General features: G+C 42.6%; 3 protein-coding genes across 41 annotated transcripts in view; 1 reads left to right on the top strand and 2 right to left on the bottom strand.

Moving 5' to 3' along the window:
• The window catches only part of AFDN (afadin, adherens junction formation factor), a 233,174-nt gene that overhangs the window by 76,843 nt on the left and 129,777 nt on the right, over positions 1-26,554 (bottom strand). For 23 of the 39 annotated variants that reach the window (XR_010599747.1, XR_010599748.1, XM_024112024.3 and 20 more), the window contains 5 exons: positions 9,575-9,636; positions 7,815-8,020; positions 4,513-4,533; positions 3,614-3,759; positions 114-208 (listed from right to left, as the gene is read on the bottom strand). Coding sequence is in view for 37 of the 39 variants with exons in the window: in XM_024112024.3 (XP_023967792.2) it covers positions 114-208; positions 3,614-3,759; positions 4,513-4,533; positions 7,815-8,020; positions 9,575-9,636 (530 nt within the window). In the remaining 2 variants the exon portion in view is untranslated. The remainder of the gene's footprint in view (positions 1-113; positions 209-3,613; positions 3,760-4,512; positions 4,534-7,814; positions 8,021-9,574; positions 9,637-26,554) is intronic. The other 16 variants (XM_024112037.3, XM_065588927.1, XM_008175604.4 and 13 more) reach the window with 1 other exon arrangement.
• LOC135982401 (uncharacterized) lies at positions 19,983-22,271 on the top strand. The gene is made up of 2 exons (XM_065588942.1): positions 19,983-20,707; positions 21,702-22,271. The coding sequence occupies exons 1-2, from the start codon at positions 20,131-20,133 to the stop codon at positions 22,175-22,177; spliced, it is 1,053 nt and encodes a 350-aa protein (XP_065445014.1). The 5' UTR covers positions 19,983-20,130; the 3' UTR covers positions 22,178-22,271.
• On the bottom strand, positions 20,898-24,355 carry LOC135982402 (uncharacterized). Its single transcript, XM_065588943.1, has 2 exons — positions 23,384-24,355; positions 20,898-21,214 (listed from the first exon to the last, which is right to left on the bottom strand). The coding sequence occupies exons 1-2, from the start codon at positions 24,207-24,209 to the stop codon at positions 21,036-21,038; spliced, it is 1,005 nt and encodes a 334-aa protein (XP_065445015.1). The 5' UTR covers positions 24,210-24,355; the 3' UTR covers positions 20,898-21,035.

Below are 26,554 nucleotides of genomic sequence, written 5' to 3'. Positions count from 1 at the left end.
AGTCCACCATACAATTTCCATACCCAGATGTGGCCCTCAGGCCAAAAAGTTTGCCCACCCCTGCTATAGACTATTGATTTAATAGCAAGACAAAAAGACCAAGCAAGACTAACCTATTTTAGGCCTTTGAGGATTATTTTCATCTGGATCATCAAGGAATGCTGGCATGTAATTGTTAAGCTCTGACTGAAGACAGTGAACTAAATATCTGAAAAAGAACACAATTTTGATTATCCAATATAAGAAATTTTGCTTTACTTACATGGAATCTGTTATCTGAAATACATACTGGACCCCCATATAAATTATTTAAATCTGGCGTTATTAGTAGCAATAAACGCTGACATTGTTAGGAAACAGGTGCCAATTTGCTTAATCTCTGTGGAGTTGCCCCAGTATAATGCAATTCTGGAAGGAGCTCAAGAGTAAAATTAACTTTATGTCATCTGACATTTGTACTTAAAGGACTACCTATTATTCTGGGGTTAGTAGGTACCATAAGGAACCTTGATTATTCTAAGAAGCAATAGCTGTACAGAACCCTGATAGTGACTAAAAAACGTGTTCTTCAGTGGAAATAAAAATCCAGTCCAATGACTGAGAATTGGTATACTGGTCTGGCTGCACTGCTAGCGATATAAAGGATCTTCTTTAAGAAAAACTGTATAGATTATTCACTGATATATGGGCAGACTTTATAGAAACAGCAGAATGAACTGTAGGTCAGTTTATGACTCCTTCCAGTGCCTTCGCCTCACTTCCTCCCCTTCTTCAGTTTCTTGCTATCACCTTCTCATATTTTTATTCCCTTTTGTGTGTCTATTTCATCTTGTATGTAAAAGTTAATACACCTGAAAGTTTTATCCTCCGTATGGTCATTTCTGCTACCTTGTTTTAAAATATTAGATAAAAATTAAAACACATTTTTGCAGACATGTACATGTTAATTATGCATCTTATTTTGCATACTTCCAAAGTAAAAAAGTATAAGCAACCTGCTGTAAAAATTATAAAATGCCTAACTCAGTCTTATGCTTATGACTATATCTGAACCAAAATAATACTCCTTGAAATGATACAGTGTGACCAAAATCTAATACAAATTTTCTAGAAACATGCAACTAATAATTCAGCAAGCATTAAGAAATGTAGAGAAGATTTTTTGGACATCTGAGACTGAAACTTTCAAATACTCATTTATGTGAATGTCATGAATGTATTTAATTAAAGGGAGTTTTTGTCAGGCTAAAATTGACCCATAATTTGTGAAAATAACCTTACATAAAAATGTAGACCGATTTTTTTTAAATTCCAGTGAAAGTACTGTAAAAGAACAATGTCTCTAAGTATTATTTACAATCCAAACATTCTAGCACTGAGCTAGCATATGAGAACCTGATATTGTGTAGCTTTTTATATTGTTTATTCTTTGCATTTCACTCAGCTTGGAGAAACCAAGGGAAAGGTACACTTGATTTTTAAAATTCTTTCAGTTTTATATTAATGACTTTTTTTCTAAACATTGTTTTTCAGCCAGAGAGTTTTTCATTCATAACATCATTTTTGTGTGTTGCAGAATGCTAAAATTCAAACCCAACTATTTGACTGGAATCAAGCTGCAATATTTTCCTCAAGTCTTTATGTAATGATATTTTATGGCTTCCTTAAATAAAGTATGACATCCCTATCTTCTTGTTCCATCTTAAAACATTTCTAATAATGGAAAGTACCTGATTTTTAAAAATTTCATTGCAAAATAATTTCAACAAGTTCTGGTACACTTTTTGATGATACCACTGAATTAACATTTTTTTAAGAGCAGACAATTTTTTATGTTGCTAATATTTCATACAGTTGTGTAGTGGTAAAAAGTGGATAAACTAAACTAAACTCCATATTCCCCCTATCAGAAGTGGGTAAATTCTGTTCACCTGCATTTACTCTCAATTACACTACTGTATTCATGTGTCATAAATGAAAAAGAAAATATTCAAGTTACATGGAGTTAGTACTAGTCTCCTGGAAGCTTAGAAGTTACAATGGGAGGATAAAATATATCCAAAAAGATGGTGACTGCGTGTGAATAACTGTTGTAGTTAGAACCAATTAAGCTACAGGGGAAAAAAAATATGGTCATTCTTTCTCAGTCATAAAAAATCTGTACAATATGCAAGCTAATGTATGAAGACAACAGAAAGTCACTTGGAAGATCTGTACACAAGCATTTCGAGACAGTAATGCAAAACACTGATCTAGGAGAAATTCTAGCTTGACTGAACAACCACTAAGCAACTTATGTTTAATATTGATCTACACAGTTGATTGTTATAAGTTGCTATTCCAAGCATCATTAGTTACCTGTAGTAATTGCTATCTGAAAATAATGTTCTGCATGGATCCATTTTCATGGGTCTGATGTCTTTGCCCACAAATCAGAGAATATACTAGGTAATGGCAAAGTTTAGAAGCCCACAGATAAGGTCACGTTCCATAAAAGAATACATATATACTCACTCTCTAGCCCCAGGCCATCAGTCCCCCCGCCCCTTTTAAATAATGTGGTACATCACCACCTGATCTGCCAGACATGCCTTCATAACCCTAAAGCCAATCTTAAGAAACAGAAACCCTTCCCTCCAAACTAAACTTCGAATATTTAATGCTGTTGTAAAATCTGTCTTACTATTTGATGCTGAAACTTGAAAACTCATTCAGACCTTATCTACACTCCTAGGTTATTTGAGCAATTATCTTAGACATCAGATGGCCAGAAAGGCGGGAGGGGGGGGAGAGAGGAATCACCAATGTAAAGCTTTGGAGGAGGATCAAACAAAAATACATAGTACAGGAAATTATGGAACGAGATAGCTCCAGCCATTATTATGGGCTAATACAATGCATGGCTGCTGCAGATAACTACTGATTAATCCACAAACAACCTATCTAGGGATTAAGCTATATATATGGCTGCAGATACTGACCAAAATGTCAAACAAATACACCTCTACCCCGATACAACGCGACCCGATATAACACGAATTCGGATATAATGCAATAAAGCAGCGCTCCATGGGGGTGGGGCTGCACACTCTGGTGGATCAAAGCAAGTTCGATATAACGCAGTTTCACCTATAACGTGGTAAGATTTTTTGGCTCCCGAGGACAGCATTATATCGGGGTAGAGGTGTATGTAGTTAATAGCAACTTTGATTGGTATTTCAACATTTTCATGATCAGATGTGTAAAAATTTGGCTAGCTACTGTACACAATTATAAAAAGATACGTATATAGATTTAAACAAATCGAGTTAGCACCTAACCACTCAGAAGGGCAGGATCTCTGTAGAATTTGCTTAGCAAGGAACACGAGAAAGTGATGCAATTTACATTCTCACTACAGCCCAAACGATCCATCTCAATGAAATAACTAAAAATTGAATGCTTGTCCACTCCCTATGCATTTCTTTAACTGGTTTCAATATAACTAAAGAATCATGACATCTAGAACTTTTGAAAAGTACTGCGCACTTTTTCTAAGTATAGAAATAAAGCCTAATACTTCCATATGGCAAATATACAAAAGAAACAAAATTCTGAAAAAAAAATCCCTTACTTGAAAGCCATTTGAACCAAATGTGCCAGAACATCTTGCGCATCTAAAGTAATTCGGCTAAGGTCTCGGTCTTGCTTAATGAAATTGAGCAATTCAGATGCATTTGCCATCCAAAAGGCAAGTGCCCCAGCAATATTCTTCTGCTTCTGTAAGTAAAAAGAGAAGTAGCAAACAATATAGGGCAGGTCCTTTCTGATCAGAAATTATTAGATTAAGAGCTCCAAAGATAGACCAGTACATTTCCCATTTCAAACATACCTCAGATACCAGATATTTGCAAAATATTTTTCTATATATAACAAATGATAATACTGCAATTCTTCCAACAAATAAGTTACATTTTAAATATATACAGTATGTACAAAATTCTGTCCAGTTGCCATTAGTGAAATCAATGGAATAATGGCATTAGCATCTAGTTATGCAATGCTAAAAGATTAGCTGTATGCATTATCTGGTAATCTGTGTGTGCGTAAGCACATATTAGCTGTTACCCACTGCCACCCTGATACTGCTAGTCACTGGCTTTGACACCAGGCAGCTCAGTATCGAGTACTGATCTATCTCACCATCTCCCGACCACAAATGCCAGGCTAGGCAACCTCAGATGAGATCCAAAGAATAGGAACCACAGACAAAAAAAAAAAAAAAAGAAAAAGGGAAGAAAAAGAACTTTGGTCATTTCATATCCACACTGAAGTGCGTTAAGCAGAAATTATGGAATGCCGATAAAGGTTGCACAGTCAAAAAGAATTTTAGTACTGCATGTTCCAGTTGCTGAATGAGTGTTATGAACTGTTCAGTCCAGCTGTTTGAATATTGTATTTTGACATGGAAGCAGCATGAGAAACTGAGCTAAGCCAACATAGCTAGGATCAGTTCCCAGCAGTATATCCTACCTGATCAACCTGGTCTACCTCCTGGAGAAAAACGGACGAAGGAAATCAAACAGAATAGAAGAAAGAAACTTGTGAACAATCATGGTAGTTTTAGAAATCAGACACTAAATATGAAGGTATAACACTTATGTTCACAGATACACCTAAATATATTTCATCAGTGGCTGACACACAACTGAGACCACTTATATTTTAGGTAGACCCAGTAATATGACAGCAAAGAACCAAAGTGCCAATTAGTTCAAGGAATGCCCTTGAACCACAAGCTGTTTCAGAGTCAGTGCAACAGACTTCCTGCAGAGCATCCGCCAAGTCTCTCTGTAGCAGAATGAATGCTAATTCCAGAGAGCTTGCCCACACTACTGAAATGAAGACAATGTACAAACACAAACAGGGACAAAAGGAAAAATTAAAAAATAAAATACAAAGTGGGAAACAGATTAATACATGGTTTTCAATTTAAAACAATGGTTTGAGGTTTTTTTAACACAACGAAAAATACTGAGTCAAATAAAATATTGCACTAAACTTACAAAATTCTGCAACATGCAACCTACACTAACTATATTTTGCCTTCTGCTATTCCAATATAGATTTAACTTCATTACTTGACTTTTTCAGACCCTTCCATAAAAGTACTCCCCATCATATGAAATCTTAATATTTTGTGCTGTTTATCATTTTTACTACCAAAGATTCTGAAAATACTTGACAAAATTTTAAGATAGTAGCTTTTGGAAATTACACTAAAAGTCTCTTTATAATTCTGATCGGCAAAAATCAGAATTTTGACCAGTATCTCCTCTTCCCAGTCCCTGGCACAGATGTTTGTGTGCTTTCCTCCTCTAGCTTCTCCATTTGGCTCCAGTGATCTCATCCCATCTACTTCTCTTGCCCCACTCGCTGTACAAATATGGTCTAGAGTGCCTCTCCTCCAACTGCACCCTGTATCTCTCTCCAAACCAGCTTCCACCAATGGCTCTCAAAGTCTCCAATGAACTCTTTCTGGTCAAAGCTCAGAATTAACATACTCTGTCTTTATCCTCCTTAACCATGCTCCTCCTGAAATCTTGTCCCTCACTTGGCTACCATGACCGTCCTTTCCTGGTTCTTCTCCTACCTCTGTAATCACTCGTTCAGAGGATTATCCTCATCCTCCCTCTTCTATGGTGGGGAGAGGGGTGGTTTACACAGGGCTCAATCCTTGATTCCCTCTTCTCCCTTCAGGCCTTGTCTCAGAGTGATCTCATTCATAATTTCAGCTATCATCTCTACGCTGATGTGTCTCAGATCTACCTCCCCACTCCTGACTTTCCTCCTTCCACCAAAACTGAAGTATCACCTTTTCTCTGACTCCTCACGGATGTCTAGCCACCAACTTAAACTTAACATGGCCAAAACAGAGCTCTTCATCTTTGCCCCTCAAACCCTCCCCCTGCTGCTCCTCTCTCAGTCACTGTGGAAAACAGTACCATCTTCCCTGTCACTTATGCCAAACCTGGACATCATCTTTGACTCAGGCCTCTCTGTAGATGTTCACACCCAGACCATATCTAAAGCCCGCAACTTCATCCTGAATAACGTGTGTAAAATCAAGCCTTTCCTCTCCATTCATACAGTTAAGTCTCTTATTTAGGATCTCCTTATTTCTATCATTTCTGCTGCAACATTCTCCTCTATGGCCAAGATGAATTCCCTCTTTGTCCACCTACATCCATTCAAAATTCTGCTGAAAAGATCATTTTCCTGGCTCACCACTTCAATCATCATCACTCTTTGAATCCTTCAACTTGCTACCCCTACATCACCACATCAAACTCAAACTAATTGTCTTCACTTTTAAGGCTTCTCAGGGTCTATGAATGCCCCATTTATTATCCCTTATTGTTTTGAGACATCAGCCTCTGTCCGCATTCTTCAAATGTTAAGTCCTGATTTCCCTTTTATAAAAAAGTTCTTACAAACACTACTGCACTTTCTCCAATGCCACCTTATGCACGGGAGAAGCATTTTGTAAATATCTGCAAAGCCACCTCATTGTTCTCCTCCCTTCTTAAAATTCTTATTCACTGTAATGCCTACGAAAGTTTAACAGTTGGTTTGCTGTGACCAGTTTTTCATGCTGACCAGCAATTTCATTATGCTCCATCTATTTGTTTTATCTGTTTTTTATAGTTGTATACTTAAGATTGCAAGCTCTTTTGGGGCAGGGATGTCGTCTCTTTGTTATGTTTGTACAATGCCTAGCACAATGGGGCCCTGAGCCTCTAGGCACCAATGAAATATGTAAATCATAATACACAAATGTAAGTATATAACAATAATTCATTTATTGATAATTTTTAAGAAAACACTTATGTAATCTTGTGTTTTATGTATTATAAAGAATATGGATTTTAATGCTCCCGCTGAGAAAAATCTGCAACTGATGAGTTAGGGCTATTAGTAATAACACAAAATATTATAACTACTTTCTCAGGATATTATGGTAAAATTAAATACAGTAGAAGCATATTTCAACAACAAGATTTTCCTGTCTAGATTTCAAAGTCAAGACTGTGGATATGATCCTGCATTCCTTGTAAAAGCAAGAATGCCATAGGCTTCATTGGGATTTTTATATGTGCAAGGAATGCAGGATCAGGTTTCATATTATATACTAAAACTTTTACCCTGATATCTTAAATTTCTCTTTGTGCAAGACGTGTCGGTATCAAATCAGTATATTTGAGAAAAAAATCAAATAAAAATACTAAACGCTGTAATATCTTTGTGTGTACGTAGTAAGAGGAACAGGACCAAAGTTCAATAATTACATTCCTTTTTTAAGCTAAGTATTTTCTATACAACACTCAATTGATCAATGTAAATCCCTGTATTTATAAGGCATTACTAAAAAATCAATTACAAGTCACATCAGAATTGGTTGAGAATCAAAAATAATTAATGGAAAGACTGATTTTAGAACTGTTTGGGGTGTGGTGGGTTTTTTGTTTTGTTGGTTTTTTGCTATGGGGAATGGGGCAACAATGTGGAGATGGAAAAAATCACCTTTACTCTCCTCATATAGGTCTTTATCAATGGAATAATGGCATTAGCATCTAGTTATGCAATGCTAAAAGGGAATTTAGTTTACTATCTCACAAGAAAAAAAAACTTTACAAGAGAAATAAATACATTACAAGCTGATGCTCAGCAACCTTTTGAGTGAAACCCTAGAGCGGGGGAAAAAAGACTTTTCTGAAGAAATTTATGTATATATTTTAAATTCCTTTGACTTGTCTCTGCAGATCAAAACTCACCTGTATAACTCCTTCCATCATGCTCACCATCTTGTTGACTATTGCAATGACTTTGTGAGTACGCTCAGTAGGACTGATGTCAGGTCTGTACTGGTTTGACAATACATACCGACATGTCATGTACAAAACATAAGTAGGTGATAATTTAAAATGAACTGTCGAGCTGTTGGTATAATTAATAATGGCAGATAAGAAGGCATCTTCAGCTGTGGAAACAGACAAAAAAAAGTCACCCGAGGATTGGAAGAATAAAATAAAACTTCATAATTCAATGAAATGAGAAGGTGAGTTTCTTTTGTTTTATTTAGCTCATATGTTCCTAACTGTCTAAACTATGCACTGCAACTACTAAAGTAGGACAATAAATCATCCAGATATAAGCTAAGAGACTTTATGTAGGAGGAAATAGTTCTACGTTATTTCGCATTTATGTACAGTAGAACCTCAGAGTTATGAACACCAAAGTTATGAACTGACCCGTCAACCACATACCTCATTTGGAACCGGAAGCATGCAATCAGTTGAGACAAAAACACCCAACAAAAACAGTACTCTGCTAAACCTAAACTACTAAAAAAATTAGGGAAAGTTTAAAAAAAGATTTAACAAGGTAAGAAAACTATCTGCGCTGGTTTCATTTAAATGAAGATGGTTAAAAGCAGCATTTTTCTTATGCATTGTAAAGTTTGAAAGCTGTATTAAGTCAAAATTCAGTTGTAAGCTTTTGAAAGAACGATCATAACATTTGTTCAGAATTACAGACATTTCAGAAAAACAGTGAGGAGTCCGGTGGCACCTTAAAGACTAACAGATTTATTTGGGCATAAGCTTTCATGAGTAAAAAAACACATTTCTTCAGATGCACAAAAACCTGGGTTTTTTACCCACAAAAACTTATTCCCAAATAAATCTGTTAGTTTTTAAAGTGCCACCGGACTCATTGTTTTTGTGTATACAGACTAACACAGCTACCCCTCTTATACTAGACATTTCAGAGTTACGAACAACCTCCATTCCCAAAGTGTTCGTAACTCTGAGGTTCTACTGTATCAAGTTAACTACTCCAGGGACAGTACTGTACTTTAATAAAATAAAATACAATTTCCCTTTTCACTGTGCCCTTCCAAAAGCTCTCTTACAATACATTTCGGTCAGAACAGTTTCTCTATTTGCTCATCAAATGTCCAATTTACAGTGCTGTGAGGTTTCAGACAATCACTGGCCTGAACTTTTCTTATACAACTGGAAGTTTTTAAAAATCCATAATAATGTGGCATAGCCAAGAGTCTACAATATTTTTGACAGTAAAAAAAACTATCATCAAAGCTAACGTTTTACTTGATACCCTTTATGGAATATTAACTCAACTGGCCTTTTGACTAAGATCTAGTTTATTATTAACTTACAAGCCAGTATATGTGGAACTTTTTGTAAGGGGGATGGTTTCAATCTGATATCTCTTTTCTATTAACAACTCTGGTTCTATTTTAATTTATTTTGGAGACAGGGAATTCCAATGTGCTTGTAATAAACTACATAGGGACCCATCTACTACTTGAATAATTTTTCTCCCCTCTCCACCAAGCCAGCCATATTGGTAAAATAAATACCTCTTTTTAAGTGATTTCCAAACTTTACTGCTAAGTTTCCTTTTGAGTTTTTAAAGTGATTGACTTTAACAAAAAAAAGTTCAGTTTTTTTACCTTGTTATATTTAATATTTTATTTTAAACTATAGTTAAAGCTTTATTAAATACTCACAACTTTCCTTGAATTCGATGCTTGCAGGTAATATCAGTTCTGGCCCAACCATGTCCTGAGGTCTAAAGGAAGAAGGTATATATTCAAAAAAACCAATTCACATAGATAAAGTTAATTCAGCTATCAAATGATGTGTTCTTCTCCAAGGGCTTTGTTTTTGAACCTTTATACAACATTTTCCAAAAAAGTGTATACTGCAAATATGCTTTCCTTTTATTCAACTGCTTCCTCCCACCCCTTTTAAATTCACACGCTGTACTTGCTTGCAAGACAACAGATCACAATAAACCTGAATTATAGCGTATATTATTAATGAATGTCCTCCTTTTCACAGTATGCTATAATGATCAAGTCAGTCTGCCACCTGCCATTGACATGACTCAAATATCACTATTAAAAAAAACCAACTCAGGGATACATGGAGAAAAAGTTAATCAAAGTCAGCCTAAAGAGCTAGCCTAGTTGTAAAGATAGACTAAACGAGCTGTTATGAAGCAACTACACCAGCCATTTTAGAAGCAGCTTGGGAATCCATTTCCTATTTCTAAGGGTACGTCTTCACTACCTGCCGTATCGGCAGGTAGCAATCGATTTATCCGGGATCGATATATCGATCCCTGAATGCGCTCACCGCCAACTCCGGAACTCCACTAGAGCGAGCAGCGGTAGCGCGGTCGACAGGGGAGCCACGGCCATCGATTCCGCGCCGTCTGGACTCCAGGTAATTCGATCCAAGATACTTCGACTTCAGCTACGCTATTAGTGTAGCTGAAGTTGCGTATCTTGGATCGATCCCCCCCCCCAGTGTAGACCAGCCCTAAGAGTGATGAATCAAGTTCCCCTTAACCTTCATCTAACTTAAATTACAGTGCTATCCTGCGAAGTGACTCTAAAGTTGGCATTATAGGGTTTAGTGTTTACTGCCTTAATGATTTCTTTATCATATATGTCAAGTTCGCAATTCAACTGGCTTTTTTAACTGTCAGACTTACAAATTTAATCTAGGATCTAAAAGTCAAGCTAGGTACTTTTCTTCTTATGCATCATATTAAAATATTCTCTCATGCTCTCAGTGACAATTGTGTTACACCAAGACAGAAGAGAACCCAGCTTACTTGCAGTGGTAATGCAAGTAGTGGTACTTTGGTACAAAGTAAGTGGTACTTACTTTGTAGTGGTAATGAAAATGGCCCATTTCCAGCAATTGACAAGGAGATATGAGGAACTGTAATGGGGGTGGGGGTGGGAATAAGCATGGGGAAATAGTTTTACTTTGTGTAATGGATGGGCCATCATCATATAATATAAACTCATATTTCCTTGCTGGAAATGGGCCATTTTCATTACCACTACAAACAGTTTTTTTCCCCCCTCTCCTGCTGATAAAAGCTCACCTTAACTGATCACTCTCCTTATCGTATGTATAGTAACACCCATTGTTTCGTGTGTGTGTGTGTGTGTGTGTGTGTGTGTGTGTGTGTGTGTGTATATATCTATATATATCTATCTTCCTACTGTATTTTGCACTACATGCATCCGATGAAGTAGGCTGTAGCCCATGAAAGCTTATGCTCAAATAAATTTGTTAGTCTCTAAGGTGCCACAAGTACTTCTGTTCTTTCAGCAGCACAGGTGACCATGTACTCCCCCCAGAATCGTAGAGCATACAATGTTTCTACGCCCCCCCCACCCCATCATCTCCATCCCTGAGGTTATCGCAGATTAGAAGGTGAAAAAAAACGCACTTGCAATGACATGTTTTCTGAGCTCAAGCAGTCCTCCGGCACTGATAGGGCACAGCTTAATGCATGGAGGCATTCAGTGACAGAGGCCAGGAAAGAATTAAGTGAGTGTGAAGAGCAGAGGCAGGATGCGATGCTGAGGCTAATGGGGGAGCAAACGGACATGATGAAGTGTGTGTTGGAACTGCAGGAAAGCCAACAAGAGCACAGACCCCCGCTGCATCCACTGTATAACTGCCTACCCTCCTCCCCATGTTCCATAGCCTCCTCACCCAGACGCCCAAGAACACGGAGGGGAGGCTCTGGGGCACCCAACCACTTCACTAAAGGGGATGGCCCAAGCAACAGAAGGCTGTCATTCAAACAGTTTGATTTTTAGTGTAGCTACAATAAGCAATGTGGCCTTGTCCTTCCCTCCTCCCCCACACCACCTGGGCTACCTTGTTCGTTATCAAATTTTTTTGTTTTAAATTAAGAAAGAATGCATGGTTTCAAAACAATAGCTACTTTATTTCGAAGGGGGAAGGGTGGTTGGCTTACAGGGAATTAAAATCAACAAAGGGGGTGGGTTTGCATCAAGGAGAAACACACACAACTGTCACACCGAAGCCTTGCCAGACATGAAACTGATTTTCGAAGCCTCTCTGATGTGCAGTGCGCCTTGCTGTGCTCCTCTAATCGCCCTGGTGTCTGGCGTGAAAGATTGTCTGCCGCTGCTTTCACAGAGGGACGGGCGACTGACAACATGTACCCAAAACCACCCACGACAATGTTTTTGCCCCATCAGGCATTGGGAGCTTAACCCAGAATTCCAATGGATGGCGGAAACTGCAAGAATTGTGGGATAGCTACCCACAGAGCACCGCTTGGTAAGTCAATGCTAGCCATGGTAGTGAGGACGCAATCAGCCAACTTAATGCGCTTGGTGTGGACATACGCAATCGACTGTATAAAATCGAATTCTAAAAACAGACTTCTATAAAATCGACCTAATTTCGTAGTGTAGACATACCCTAAGAGACAGCATCAACGCACGTCTAAAATTAGATAGACTAGCTATAGCTTGCTTTGAGAACACATGAACAATCCTTACACTTTTATACATTAAAATATTGTTCCAGCTCACCCAGAACTAAGGCAGAGACACATGATTTCATGCAGTCTATTAAATGTTTTATTATGAGGTTGCTCAGCAAAGTCATTTCAACTTTAAGGTGGTTACAGGACAAGATTGAGACAGATTTGCTGGCAGTACTACAGAAATATTGAAGTTCCATTAAATTTTGAACCAGTCAGCATTAACCATACCACCTACATAAAGGATATTTAATGGTGTTTAAGATCTCACCCCCCCCCCCCCCCGCCGCCATTATTTACAATCTCTAAAACGTTTTATTAATTTCCCCCCATTCACATCATGAAATACATGGCTATACTTCAATTACTGTTAAGACAGCCAGCTTCAGGAAATATCAGTACTCAAGGTTCAAGGAAGAAAAAAGCTGGCCACCAAGGAGCTGGGGAGAAAGGAAATCAGAGAAAGAGGCCTGGAAGTTTATAACCATCAGAGGCAACAGGTCACGGCAGCATTCTATACAGCTGGAGACAGACAATGATGTTCGGGCTGTGGCCATCAGAGTAAAGAGGACAAGGAGGAATTCCACACAGTTAGACGTTTCCTTTTGATACTAGAAACATGGAAACTGTGGAAGATACCTCACAAGATCCAGCTGGTCCAAAGGAATGGAGGCCACACCTGTGGATTGCAGCTTGGCCTAATCCGTAAGAAAATCAAGCTTGTTGACAAAGTGTTCTCCAATCATCCACAGAAGACAGATGAGCCTTGTAGTGAATTCAATACTCAGAAGAATCTAGAGAACATTCTGCAAAGAACAGGAAGACAACAGGACAGCGTGCTGCCTTCCTAGAGCCAAGACACAAGACATCACTTAGATTGGATGGGGTTCTGAAGTCGATGGATGTTCATATTGGCCCTAATGATACAGCATGATGAGATGTCACAGATAATGAATGACCTCAGGGAACTTGGAAGCATGCTGAAGAAGAATATCCAACCATCTTCACTGAGATCCTTCCTGTCCCACAAGTGAAGGAAGACAGAAGGTAAATGATTCTTAAAGCAAACCACACTGGCTAGGTAAGTGGGACAGGGTGGAGGGTTTGGGGTTTTGTGCAACATTCGTTCACCTTCTACGGGGAGACAGGGCTGTATAGTTTGGATGGATCCCTTACAGAATGGTCTCCACTTCAGTATAAAGGGAACCAATCTCCTCGGGGATAGGCTGGCTACAGTAGTTAGGAGGGCATAAAACTTTTTTTAAAAGGGGAGGGTACAATAAAGAGGGGAAAAATGGGCACTCTTAGCACAAAAATGAGATGTTGAGAACAAAATTAATCAAGAAATTAATCAAAGGACATGGGGAAGAAATTTTTGAACTGTCTAGACATCAAGGCTAGGTGTCTGGGTAACGAACAAGAGGAACTGGAATTGCTCTTTATATTTATAAGCATAAATTCATTTTCTAGTTGGTATTACTGAAACCTGGTGGGATGATTTGCATGATTGGAACATTATAATCAATGGTTATAACCTATTTAGGAACGATCAAATGGGCCAAAGGGGAGAGGGAGTGGCACTGGCACTCTGTCAAAAAATGTCATAATCCGTTTCCAAGTCACTCATAACTTGGAAGAAAATCATCTGGAATGCTTATGGATCAATGTCCTAACAGACAAAGCACAAGATGGGGTACTAAATGGCATTTGCACCTGCAACAGACCATCAAATTACACTAGGGAACAGGATTACTGGCTCTTTACACACCTATCTATAATGTATAGGGAAAAAAGCTGCAGAATCATGGAGGACTTCAATTTCAGTGACATATGCTGGAGATCTTATGTTGCCAGTACTAAAACATCCTTAGACTTTCTAAATAATATAGAAGACAATTTCCTAATTCTGAAAGCGTTGCTACCAACGTGGTAGACCTCTCTCTCTCTCTCACACACACACACACACACACACACACACACACACACACACAGTCTCTTTTAAAGCACCATTTTCACAAACAATTATGAGCCAAATCAGCTGGGAGGAAGAATTTAATCAGAAAATTGTGAATGATAATTGGGAACTGTTTAAGAACACTTTACTAGATATCCAAAACGCCACAATCAAGGAAGAAGGCTGTATTGGTTTAAAAAAGAAAACTATTTTAGAGGGGAAGTGAAGGCAGCTATATAAAAAAAGATAAATGGAAGAAAGGGGAAACTGATAGTAATGAATATAAATCAGAAGCTAGGAATTGTAGACAACTGATAAGGGAAGCAAAGCGAGACAAGAAGCAATCAATAGCAAGCACAGGTAAGGAATCTTTTTAAGTATATTAGGACCAAAAAGAATCCTAACAATAGTATTGATCCCTTACTAGTTGGAAATTGTAGACTTAATATTGCAGGAAAGGCAGAAGTGTTGAATAAATATTTCTCTTCTGTATTTGGGGAAAAAGCAGATGATGTAGTCATATCATATGATAATGCTCTTTCCAGTCTACTAGTATCTCTGGAGGATGTTAAACAGCAGCTACTACAGATAGACCGTTTTAAAATCAGCTGGCCAGAGAACTTGTATCCAAGAGTTTTAAAGGAACTGGCTGAGAAGCTTCTTGGACCATCATTGGTGATTTTCAGAAAGTCTTGGAACATCAAATGGGCGTGTTTCTAGTGGGGTCCCACAGGGATCAGTTCTTGGCTGTACACTATTTAACTGTTTTATTAATGACCTGGAAGACAACAATATCATCATAATGATAAGGTTTGCAGAGGACTCAAAAACTGGGTGAGTGGTTAATAATGAAGAAGACAGATCACTAATACAGTGCTATCTGGATCATTGGGTAAACCGGGTGCATACAAATAATATGCATTTTAATGTGGCAAAATGTAAATGTATACATTTAGGAACAAAGAAAGTAGGTCATACTAACAGAATGGGGGACTCTATCCTGAAAAACAGTGACTCTTAAAAAGATTTGAGGATCATTGTGGATAACCAGCTGAACATGAGCTCCCAGTGCAATGTTCTGGCCAAAAGGGCTAATGCAATCCTTGGATGCATAAATAAGGGAATTTTGAGTAGGAAGTAGATAGGTTAATTTACTACTGTATTTGGCACTGATGTTGACCACTACTGGAATACCGCATCTAGTTCTTGTGTCCATAATTCAAGAAGAATATTGATAACTAGGAGACAGTTCAGAAAAGAGTCATGAGAATGATTGAAGGAGCAGAAAGCCTGCCTTAGAGTGATAGACTGAAGGAACTTAATCTACTTAGCTTAATATTTGATAATCAGTTCTTCAATCTAGCAGAGAAAGGTATAATATAATTGAATGGCTGGAAATTTAAGCTAGGCAATTTCAGACTGGAAGTAAGATGTAAATTTTTAAACAGTGAGTAATCAATCACTGGAACAACTTACCAAAGATTGGGGTAGATTCTGCATCATTGACAATTTCTAACTCAAGACTGGATGTTTTTCTAAACATGTTTTTCTAGGAATTATTTTGGGGAAGTACTATTGCCTATGTTATACATGAGGTCAGACTAGATGATCACAATGGTCCCTTCTGGCTTCGAAATCTATGAAAGACAGTATTTGACTGAGAAGAACAATTTTCTATTACATATTTGTTTTCTATGAGGTGTTAATACTAGTACATTACATATAGAACTGCGCCACTTCAATTCATAAGCCATATTGTCTCCCTCGTTGAGAAATTAACCACTAACAGTGTCTTTACCCTACAAGTGCTCATTAACTAAAATGTAAAAAACAGGAGAATATATCTGCCCATTTCACAGGCTTCAAAAATAGCTTATGACTCAATATGACACTAACCATCTTAAATTGCTAAAAGATGGAACTAAAAGGAAGACATGGTGTAGACCAACCACTTCTCCAGTTACCCAGAATAGCCCTAGGATAAGGCGCTGCAGCAGAGTGAAAGAAGAGCTGGTAGTGGAATTCAGATAGGGACCATACATCCCTAAGAATCTCCAGTTATGGTATCAGTGAACAGCGAACCAACAGTATACCACCACCACAGACCCAACAGTATTGGTGACTGAGTCTGTGTAGATAGTAGTGTTCTCCAGGGCAGTGTACCTGGCTCTTGATACTGGAAAATGGACCAGGCTTCTGTCCATTGGTGACACCGATGGTACCAACTTCAGGTGGACCATGGTCTTCAGAAAAAACGGTTACTCACCTTTGTAACTGTTGTTCTTCGAGATGTGTTGCTCATATCCATTCCAATTAGGTGTGCGCGCCGCGTGCACGATCGTCAGAGAATTTTCTACCCTAGCAACACCCGGTGGGTCAGCTGTGGAGCCCCCTGGAGTGGCGCCTTCATGGCACTGGATATATACCCCAGCCGACCCAGCGCCCCCTCAGTTCCTTCTTGCCGGCTACTCCGACAGTGGGGAAGGGGGGCGGGTTTGGAATGGATATGAGCAACACATCTCGAAGAACAACAGTTACAAAGGTGAGTAACCGTTTTTTCTTTGAGTGCTTGCTCATATCGATTCCAATTAGGTGACTATCAAGCCTTACCTAGGAGGTGGGGTCGGAGTGAGACATCGCTGTGTGCAAAACCACTGATTCGAATGCAGCATCGTCTCTGGACTGCTGTACAAGCGCATAGTGAGCGGCGAAGGTGTGGATCAATGACCAAACCGCCGCTCTACAAATGTCCTGGATCAGGACATGAGCCAGGAAGGCAGTCGAGGAGGCTTGGGCCCTTGTGGAGTGGGTGGTGAGGCACGTGTGACGTTGTGCAGTCTATATGGTTTTATAAAAACTTGATAATAAGTCAATATAATGTAACTGAGATAGTTTTAGAGAAAATACGGTAATAAGTGAATGTAAGTAACTGGGATATGCCTCATGCAAAAGGTCTCTTGTAAGGTATCATTACAAAGCTTATAATCTACTGAGTGTGATCATCCCATTTGTATAAATGTACCACTCTTGTATCTAAAACTAGAAATATAAAATGTAACTCTGAGGGCCTATTATAATTGTGTAAAGTGTGGACCATTAATGATGGTTTAGAATCTTGATGACTCCCATTGTCTGCAGATGGCTGTATTTACCTGTGAGTCTTCCTGTATATGTGTGTGCTGGCAAGTGAGTAATGAAGTCTTGCAGTGACATGTGATCATGTCACCTGAACTGGAATCCATCTTTAACCTGGTGCTTTTCCAGTGAGGGGGGGGGGGGGGTGGAAACCCAGAGAGACAAAGAGTTCCCGCCTTATGCAAAAGATATATAAAGGGGGGAAGAGAACAGAGAGGAGGAGAAGCCATCATGAAGAATCCCCTAGCTACCACCTGAGCTGCAACAAGAGCTGTACCAGGGGAAATAATTGTGCCCAGGCCTGGAAGGTGTCTAGTCTGAGAAAAACTTACTGAAACATCTCTGAGGGTGAGATTATCTGTATTTAGTTTGATTAGGCATAGATTTGCGCATTTTATTTTATTTTGCTTGGTGACTTGCTTTGTTCTGTCTGTTACTACTTTGAACCACTTAAATCCTACTGTCTGTATTTAATAAAATCACTTTTTATTTAGTAATTTACTCAGAGTATGTATTAATACCTGGGGGAGCAAACAACTGTGCATCTCTCTCTATCAGTGTTATAGAGGGCGAACAATTTATGAGTTTGCCCTGCATAAGCTTTATGCATGGTAAAACGGATTTATCTGGGTTTAGACCCCACTGGGAGTTGGGCATCTGAGTGCTAAAGACAAGCACACTTCTGTACGCTGTTTTCAGGTAAACTTGCAGCTTTGGGACAAGTGATTCAGTCCCTGGATCTGTGTGTGGAGCCAAACAGGAGTGTCTGGCTCAGCAAGACAGGGTGCTGGAGTCCTGAGCTGGCAGGGAAAACAGAAGCAGGGGTAGTCTTTGCACATCTGGTGGCAGCTCCCAAGGGGGTTTCTGTGATCCAACCCGTCACAGTGGCGTAGTCGAGCAGGGTCTGTGCACAGCTGATTGCTTTGAGATACTGGTAGTGATTTTAAGTGAGTTTTAAGTGTGGTGGCTGGAGAAAAGACAAAGTGGTTACTGGTTTGTTATTTTCTGTTTGCTTATTTCGGGAAAGGGAAGTAGGGACAGAAAAAGAAGCAAAATAAGTAAGAATGAAGATCAAAAGAAGTTAAAACTACACAAGTTGCAAATTGCCCAGAAAGACTGAACAATGGGCGCTGGGAATGTCTCTGTTAACTAAGAAGCCCCTGAGCTGAGTGCATCTCAGTTTCAGTGAGCTGCAGATGGGTGTGGCCCAACCTCTGTCTGTGCTGAAGCTGACTGGGGTGTCTAATTTAGCAAGACAGGAGTGGAGGGGTGCCTGTTCTGGCAGGAGGATGTTCTCTGTGGTATCCCAGCTCATCAAGTGATGGTCTCAAGGGAAGACAAATGGAAATTGATGTACAATTTGCCTGGGGAAAGCCTGACCTGGAAAAAGAAAAGGCTGCCCACCAGCCTGGACTTAAGAGACAAAGCAATTAAGACCCAGAAGCATGACCTGGCTGTAATGGAGTGGAAGAGGTGCACAGAGACATGTATCCTGGAGCTGGAAGTTGGGGTCCTGGTGACTGCTGCGGTGGGAACAAACCCCAAGGACTCTAGCTGGAAGCAAACCCAACCTGAGTGAAAGGGGGGGGATTTTGCTGGCCAGCGAAAGGTCCCTCATAGCTGGAAGCTGTGAGCCTACAGCTGGGTCAGGGTCTCTTTCCCTTTTGGGGGACACAGGAGTGTCTGCCCCATAGGGGAGCCCAAAAATGAATTTTAGGTATACTGCCTCCGCCATGGTCAGTGTCCAAGTCTCTGGCAGTAAGTTCAGGAGGAGGGTGTGACGTTGTGCAGTCTATATGGTTTTATAAAAACTTGATAATAAGTCAATATAATGTAACTGAGATAGTTTTAGAGAAAATACGGTAATAAGTGAATGTAAGTAACTGGGATATGCCTCATGCAAAAGGTCTCTTGTAAGGTATCATTACAAAGCTTATAATCTACTGAGTGTGATCATCCCATTTGTATAAATGTACCACTCTTGTATCTAAAACTAGAAATATAAAATGTAACTCTGAGGGCCTATTATAATTGTGTAAAGTGTGGACCATTAATGATGGTTTGGAATCTTGATGACTCCCATTGTCTGCAGATGGCTGTATTTACCTGTGAGTCTTCCTGTATATGTGTGTGCTGGCAAGTGAGTAATGAAGTCTTGCAGTGACATGTGATCATGTCACCTGAACTGGAATCCATCTTTAACCTGGTGCTTTTCCAGTGAGGGGGGGGGGGTGGAAACCCAGAGAGACAAAGGCCTGGTCTACACTAGGCGTTTATGTCGAAGTTAGCGCCGTTAAATCGAATTAACCCTGCACCCGTCCACACTGCGATGCTATTTAGTTCGACATAGAGGTCTCTTTAATTCGACTTCTGTACTCCTCCCCGACGAGGGGAGTAGCGCTAAATTCGACATGGCCATGTCGAATTAGGCTAGGTGTGGATGGAAATCGACGCTAATAGCTCCGGGAGCTATCCCACAGTGCACCACTCTGTTGACGCTCTGGACAGCAGTGCGAGCTCGGATGCTCTGACCAGCCACACAGGAAAAGCCCCGGGAAAATTTGAATTTGAATTCCTTTTCCTGTCTGGCCAGTTTGAATCTCATTTCCTGTCTGGACATCGTGGCGAGCACAGCAGCACTGGCAACGATGCAGAGCTCTCCAGCAGTGATGGCCGTGCAGTCTGGGAATAGAAAGAGAGCCCCAGCATGGACTGATCGTGAAGTCTTGGATCTCATCGCTGTGTGGGGCGATGAGTCCGTGCTTTCCGAGCTGCGATCCAAAAGAAGGAATGCAAAGATCTACGAGAAGATCTCTAAAGACATGGCAGAGAGAGGATACAGCCGGGATGCAACGCAGTGCCGCGTGAAAATCAAGGAGCTGAGACAAGGCTACCAGAAGACCAAAGAGGCAAACGGACGCTCCGGATCCCATCCCCAGACATCCCGTTTCTACGAGGCACTGCATTCCATCCTCGGTGCTGCCGCCACCACTACCCCACCAGTGACCGTGGACTCTGAGGATGGGATACTGTCCACGGCCGGTTCCTCAGACATGTTAGGGGACGGGGAAGATGAGGAAGGAGATGAGGAGGGCGAGGCAGTTGGCAGCTCTCACAACGCTGATTTCCCCGACAGCCAGGATCTCTTCATCACCCTTACAGAGATCCCCTACGAAGCGTCCCCAGCCATTACCCCGGACACAGAATCTGGTGAAGGATCAGCCAGTAAGTGTTGTAAACATCTAAACATTTATTTTTAACAAAACAGGAATATTAACAATTAAAAGAATGGGTTGTTCATGATTAGTGTGCCCTAGGCGCTTAACGGTTTAGTAAGGGGCAGTGCAAGTTTTGAAAAGAAATCTAGCAATGTCCGGTTTTCAGTGATTGTCCTGCACAAGCCGCTCTACTGTGTATTCCCTGCTACTGCAGCTACAGTAAAATGCGGTCTATATGTGCGGGGATAGAGCAGTAATCCTCCTGGGACATCTCGATGAAGCTCTCCTGGAGGTAACTTGAAAGCCGTTGCATGAGGTTCTTGGGGAGAGCGGCCTTATTGGGTCCTCCGAAGTACGACACGTTGCCGCGCCACGAGATTATCAGGTACTCGGGGATCATTGCTCTGCACAGCAGGGCGGCATACGGCCCTGGTCTTTGGAGGCTTTCCCGGAGCATTCTCTCTTTGTCGCTCTCGGAGATCCTCATCAGGGTGATGTCGGCCATGGTGACCTGCTTTTAATTAGGTAGGGGAATGTTAGTGTTGGGACTGCTTTCCCGTTCCTTTACAGAACTGTCACCGCTGGTTTGCAGCCACGCGGTGGAGGCGGGAGAGGGGCAGCCGAAAGGGATCATTCCCGGGGACAGCCGCGAGGGGGTGGGACAGGGGCAGAGTTCCCGCTTGCCGGATTGCTGGCAGCAGGGACTGACATTGATTTAAATGTGAAATGAGGCCAGTGGTAATATAAAAGTTTTAAACTGCCACAAGTGTACGGCTTACCATGTCTGCCTGCAACAGAAATTCCGTTGTGCTGCCTCGCTTCTCAAATGTGCTGTTCAAGACCCCAGGCACAGAATGCGAAGGCCGAGAATTCGACCTTGTGCTGAGTGCGCATGTGAAAGGTGCTGTGCATGGTCTTGTTCACAGAGAAAGACTATGTTCTTTGTTCACAACTACATTTATCTTTCAGAGGAATTCACTCCCTTTTTCCCATTTCCACAGCCCCGTCTGCGACTGTCTCACAACCTAGCCTGGAATCACACTCCCAGAGGCTAGCGCGGATTAGGCGTAGGAAGAAGAGGACACGGGAGGACATGTTCTCTGAGCTTATGGCCTCTTCCCAAGCCCAGGCAGCACAGCAGACCCAGTGGCGGGAGAACTTGACCCGAATGCACCAAGCCAACATGGATCGGGAGGAGAGGTGGCGGCAGGAAGACCAGCAGGCGACTCAAACGCTGCTTGGACTACTGAGGGAGCAAACGGACACGCTCCGGCGCCTTGTGGATGTTCTGCAGGAACGGAGGCAGGAGGACAGAGCCCCGCTGCAGTCCATCTCTAACCGCCCTCCCCCGCCACCAAGTCCCATACCCACCTCACCCAAAGTGCAAAGAAGGAGAGGCGGCAGAGTCCCTGCTAACTCTCACTCCACCCCTGCAGAGAGCTCTAGTAGCAGAAGGCTCTCATTTCCCAAAATTTGAAAAGTTCTTTCCTTCCCGCCTGACACAAGCCCACGTCCAAGTTTCACCTCCCAATGCCATGTGTAGTTGATAATAAAAAATTCGTTTCTGTTAACTACTGTTTCAATCATGTTCTTTTGGAGGAGGAGGGGAAAGGGGGTTGGAAATTGGACAGGACAGTCTCCTTTGGCAGGGTACATAGTCGGGGGCAGGCACAGCAGCAGGGCACATACACAGTGCAGTGATGCAGTGACTAGTTGCCCCGGTTAGTCTGGGAGGTTGTTTTGATGTAATGTTGGGGGGGGTGGGTTGCTCTGTGACTTTGTGGCGGGAGAGGGCAGTTACAGATCTTAAGCGCCGGTCCTTAGACAGGATCACAGAGCCACACAGCATGGGATCTGTAACCGTCCTCCCCCTGCCACAAAGTCAAATAGACCTCCCATACACACAGTCCCGATCAGGAGGGGTGACAGGCTCCGTTGAAACAAGCATCCCACCGCAGCGGAGCCTGTCAATCCTTGAGTTTAGAAGCTGCATTCGCATCACAACACTAGACCCGCCCCGCACCACAGTCTGCGTCCCAGTTTTAAAAAATTCCCGCTAAAACAGTATTAAAGAAAACGGTGTGCTTTAACAAAGTAGAACTATTTTTATTTCGACACGTGTGTTGGAGGGGGGGTGAAGGGGGTATGTAACTGGATAGGATAGTCAACATTACCTGGGTAAAGAAACGGGGGCAGGTTTAGCTTCTCAGTACACAAACTATAAAATCACAGGTTACCCTGCTCACTCAGGAACTTTGCTTTCAAAGCCTCCCGGATGCACAGCGCTCCCGCTGGTCTCTTCTAATCGCCCGGCTGTCTGGCTGTGAGTAATCACCAGCCAGGCTATTTTCCTCAACCTCCCACCCCGCCATAAAGGTCTCCCCCTTGCTCTCACAGAGATTGTGGAGCACACAGCAAGCTGCTATAACAATGGGGATATTGGTTTCGCTGAGATCACAGCGAGTCAGTAAGCTTCTCCATCTCCCCTTGAGACGGCCAAAAGCACACTCCACCACCATTCTGCACTTGCTCAGCCGGTAGTTGAAGAGTTCTTTTTCAGTGTCCAGGGCGCCAGTATAGGGCTTCATGAGCCAGGGCATTAGCGGGTAGGCTGGGTCCCCGAGGATGACTATAGGCATCTCCACATCCCCAACAGTTATTTTGTGGTCCGGGAAGTAAATACCTTGTTGCAGCCGTCTAAACAGACCAGAGTTCCTGAAAACACGAGCGTCATGAACCTTGCCCGGCCATCCCACGTAGATGTTGGTAAAACGTCCCCTGTGGTCCACCAGTGCTTGCAGCACCATGGAAAAGTATCCCTTTCGGTTAATGTACTGGGTGGCCTGGTGGTCCGGTGCCAGGATAGGGATGTGAGTTCCATCTATGGCCCCACCGCAGTTTGGGAATCCCATCGCTGCGAAGCCATCTATGATCGCCTCCACGTTTCCCAGGGTCACTACCTTTGGCAGCAGTACATCAACGATTGCCTTCGCTACTTGCATCACAACAACCCCCACGGTAGATTTGCCCACCCCAAACTGGTTCGCGACTGACCGGTAGCTGTCTGGCGTTGCAAGCTTCCACAGGGCTATGGCCACTCGCTTCTGTACACTCAGTGCAGCTCGCAACCGGGTGTCACTGCGCTTCAGGGCAGGGGACAGCAACTCACAAAGTTCCAGGAAAGTTCCCTTCCGCATGCGAAAGTTTCGCAGCCACTGGGATTCATCCCAGACCTGCAGCACTATGCGGTCCCACCACTCAGTGCTTGTCTCCCGTGCCCAGAATCGCCGTTCCACGGCATCAACATGACCCATTGCCACTGTGATGTCCTCGGCGCTGGGTCGCCTGCTTTCTGACAGGTCTGTGCTACTCTCAGACTTCAGGACATCACCGCGGTGCCGTAGCCTCCTTGCCTGACTTTTCTGCATCTGCCTCAGGGAAACCTTTATGATAAGCTGCGAGACGTTGAGAGCGGCCACAACTGCAGCGATGGTCGCAGCGGGCTCCATGCTCGGAGTACAGTGGCGTCCGCGCTGTCAATGACTGGAAAAGCGCGCGAACTGTTTTCCCGCCGGCACTTTCAGGGAGGGAGGGCGGGAGTGATGGACGGATGACGACAGTTTCCCAAAAGCACCCTCGACTCATTTTGTTACCCAGAAGGCATTGCCGGCTACACCCAGAATTCCAATGGGCAGAGGGGACTGCGGGAACTGTGGGATAGCTGACCACAGTGCACCGCTTCGAATGTCGACGCTATCACCGTTAGTGTGGACGCACAAAGTCGAATTACTGTCCTTAGTGTGGACGCACACGTTCGACTTTGCAATATCGATTACAAAAATTCGATGCAAGTAAAATCGAACTACTCTCGTAGTGTAGACAAGGCCAAAGAGTTCCCGCCTTATGCAAAAGATATATAAAGGGGGGAAGAGAACAGAGAGGAGGAGAAGCCATCATGAAGAATCCCCTAGCTACCACCTGAGCTGCAACAAGAGCTGTACCAGGGGAAAGAATTGTGCCCAGGCCTGGAAGGTGTCCAGTCTGAGAAAAACTTACTGAAACATCTCTGAGGGTGAGATTATCTGTATTTAGTTTGATTAGGCATAGATTTGCGCATTTTATTTTATTTTGCTTGGTGACTTGCTTTGTTCTGTCTGTTACTACTTTGAACCACTTAAATCCTACTGTCTGTATTTAATAAAATCACTTTTTATTTAGTAATTTACTCAGAGTATGTATTAATACCTGGGGGAGCAAACAACTGTGCATATCTCTCTATCAGTGTTATAGAGGGCGAACAATTTATGAGTTTGCCCTGCATAAGCTTTATGCAGGGTAAAACGGATTTATCTGGGTTTAGACCCCACTGGGAGTTGGGCATCTGAGTGCTAAAGACAAGCGCACTTCTGTACGCTGTTTTCAGGTAAACTTGCAGCTTTGGGACAAGTGATTCAGTCCCTGGATCTGTGTGTGGAGCCAAACAGGAGTGTCTGGCTCAGCAAGACAGGGTGCTGGAGTCCTGAGCTGGCAGGGAAAACAGAAGCAGGGGTAGTCTTTGCACATCTGGTGGCAGCTCCCAAGGGGGTTTCTGTGATCTAACCCGTCACAGTTGGGCCCTTGTGGAGTGGGTGGTGAGGCACGGCGTCGGGGCACCAGCCAGGTCGTAGCAAGCACGAATGCAGGACATGATCCAAGAGGAGAGACGTTGCGAGGAGACCGGTAAGCCTTTCATCCGGTCGGCCACTGCAATGAAGAGTTGCGTCGTCTTCCTAAACGGTTTTGTACGCTCAATATAGAAAGCAAGGGCCCTGCGTACGTACAAGGAGTGCATACGCTGGTCTTGACGGGTGGCGTGCGGCTTAGGATGGAAGACCGGGAGGAATATATCTTAGTTCACATGAAAAGCTGACACCACCTTGGGAAGAAAGGCAGGGTGGGGGCGAAGCTGCACCTTGTCTTTATGGAAGACTGTGTATGGAGGCTCAGATGTGAGCGCCCTGATTTCGGAAACACGCCTTGCTGAAGTGATGGCTACAAGGAAGGCTGTCTTCCAAGATAGGTAAAGGAGTGAGCAGGTAACCAATGGCTTGAACGGGGGCCCCGTGAGCTTGGAGAGAACCAGGTTAAGATCCCACGCCGGAACGGGTTGGCGCTGCTGTGGGTATAGCCGGTCTAAGCCCTTGAGGAATCTGACGACCATCGGGTTAGAGAAGACCGAGGAAGCGTGTTCTCCTGGGTGGAACGCCGAGATAGCTGCCAGGTGAACCCTGACCGAAGATATCGCCAAGCCCTGCTGTTTTAGGGATAGGAGATATTCAAGTATAAGAGGAATAGACGCTTGCAAGGGGGGCGTGGCCCACTGCTCGCACCAACAGGAGAACCATTTCCACTTGGCTAAGTAAGTGGTCTGTGTAAAGGGCTTTCTACTTCCCAGCAGAATCTGTTGCACTGGATGTGAGCACCGTAGCTCTATCCGATTCAGCCATGGAGCATCCACGCTGTAAGGTGGAGCGATTGCAGGTCGGGGTGACAAAGTCGGCCACGGTCCTGAGAGATCAAGTCTGGGCACAAGGGAAGCGTGATCGGAGTTTGTACCGATAGCTCCAGAAGCGTGGTGTACCAGTGCTGTCTTGGCCAAGCTGGAGCGACTAGAATCATACGTGCCTTGTCTCTGCATAGCTTGAGCAGCACCCTGTGGACCAGTGGGAATGGAGGGAAAGCGTAGAACAGCTGGTCTCTCCACGATAGGAGGAAAGCATCCGAAAGGGAGCCCGGAGATCGCCCTTGGAGGGAGCAGAATACGTGGCACTTCCTGTTGCCTCATGAGGCGAACAGGTCGACCTGGGGAAATCCC

This window comes from Chrysemys picta, chromosome 3, assembly GCF_011386835.1.
Source record: "Chrysemys picta bellii isolate R12L10 chromosome 3, ASM1138683v2, whole genome shotgun sequence".
Classification (NCBI taxonomy): domain Eukaryota; kingdom Metazoa; phylum Chordata; order Testudines; family Emydidae; genus Chrysemys; species Chrysemys picta.
This window is presented reverse-complemented; position numbering and strand designations above follow the sequence as displayed.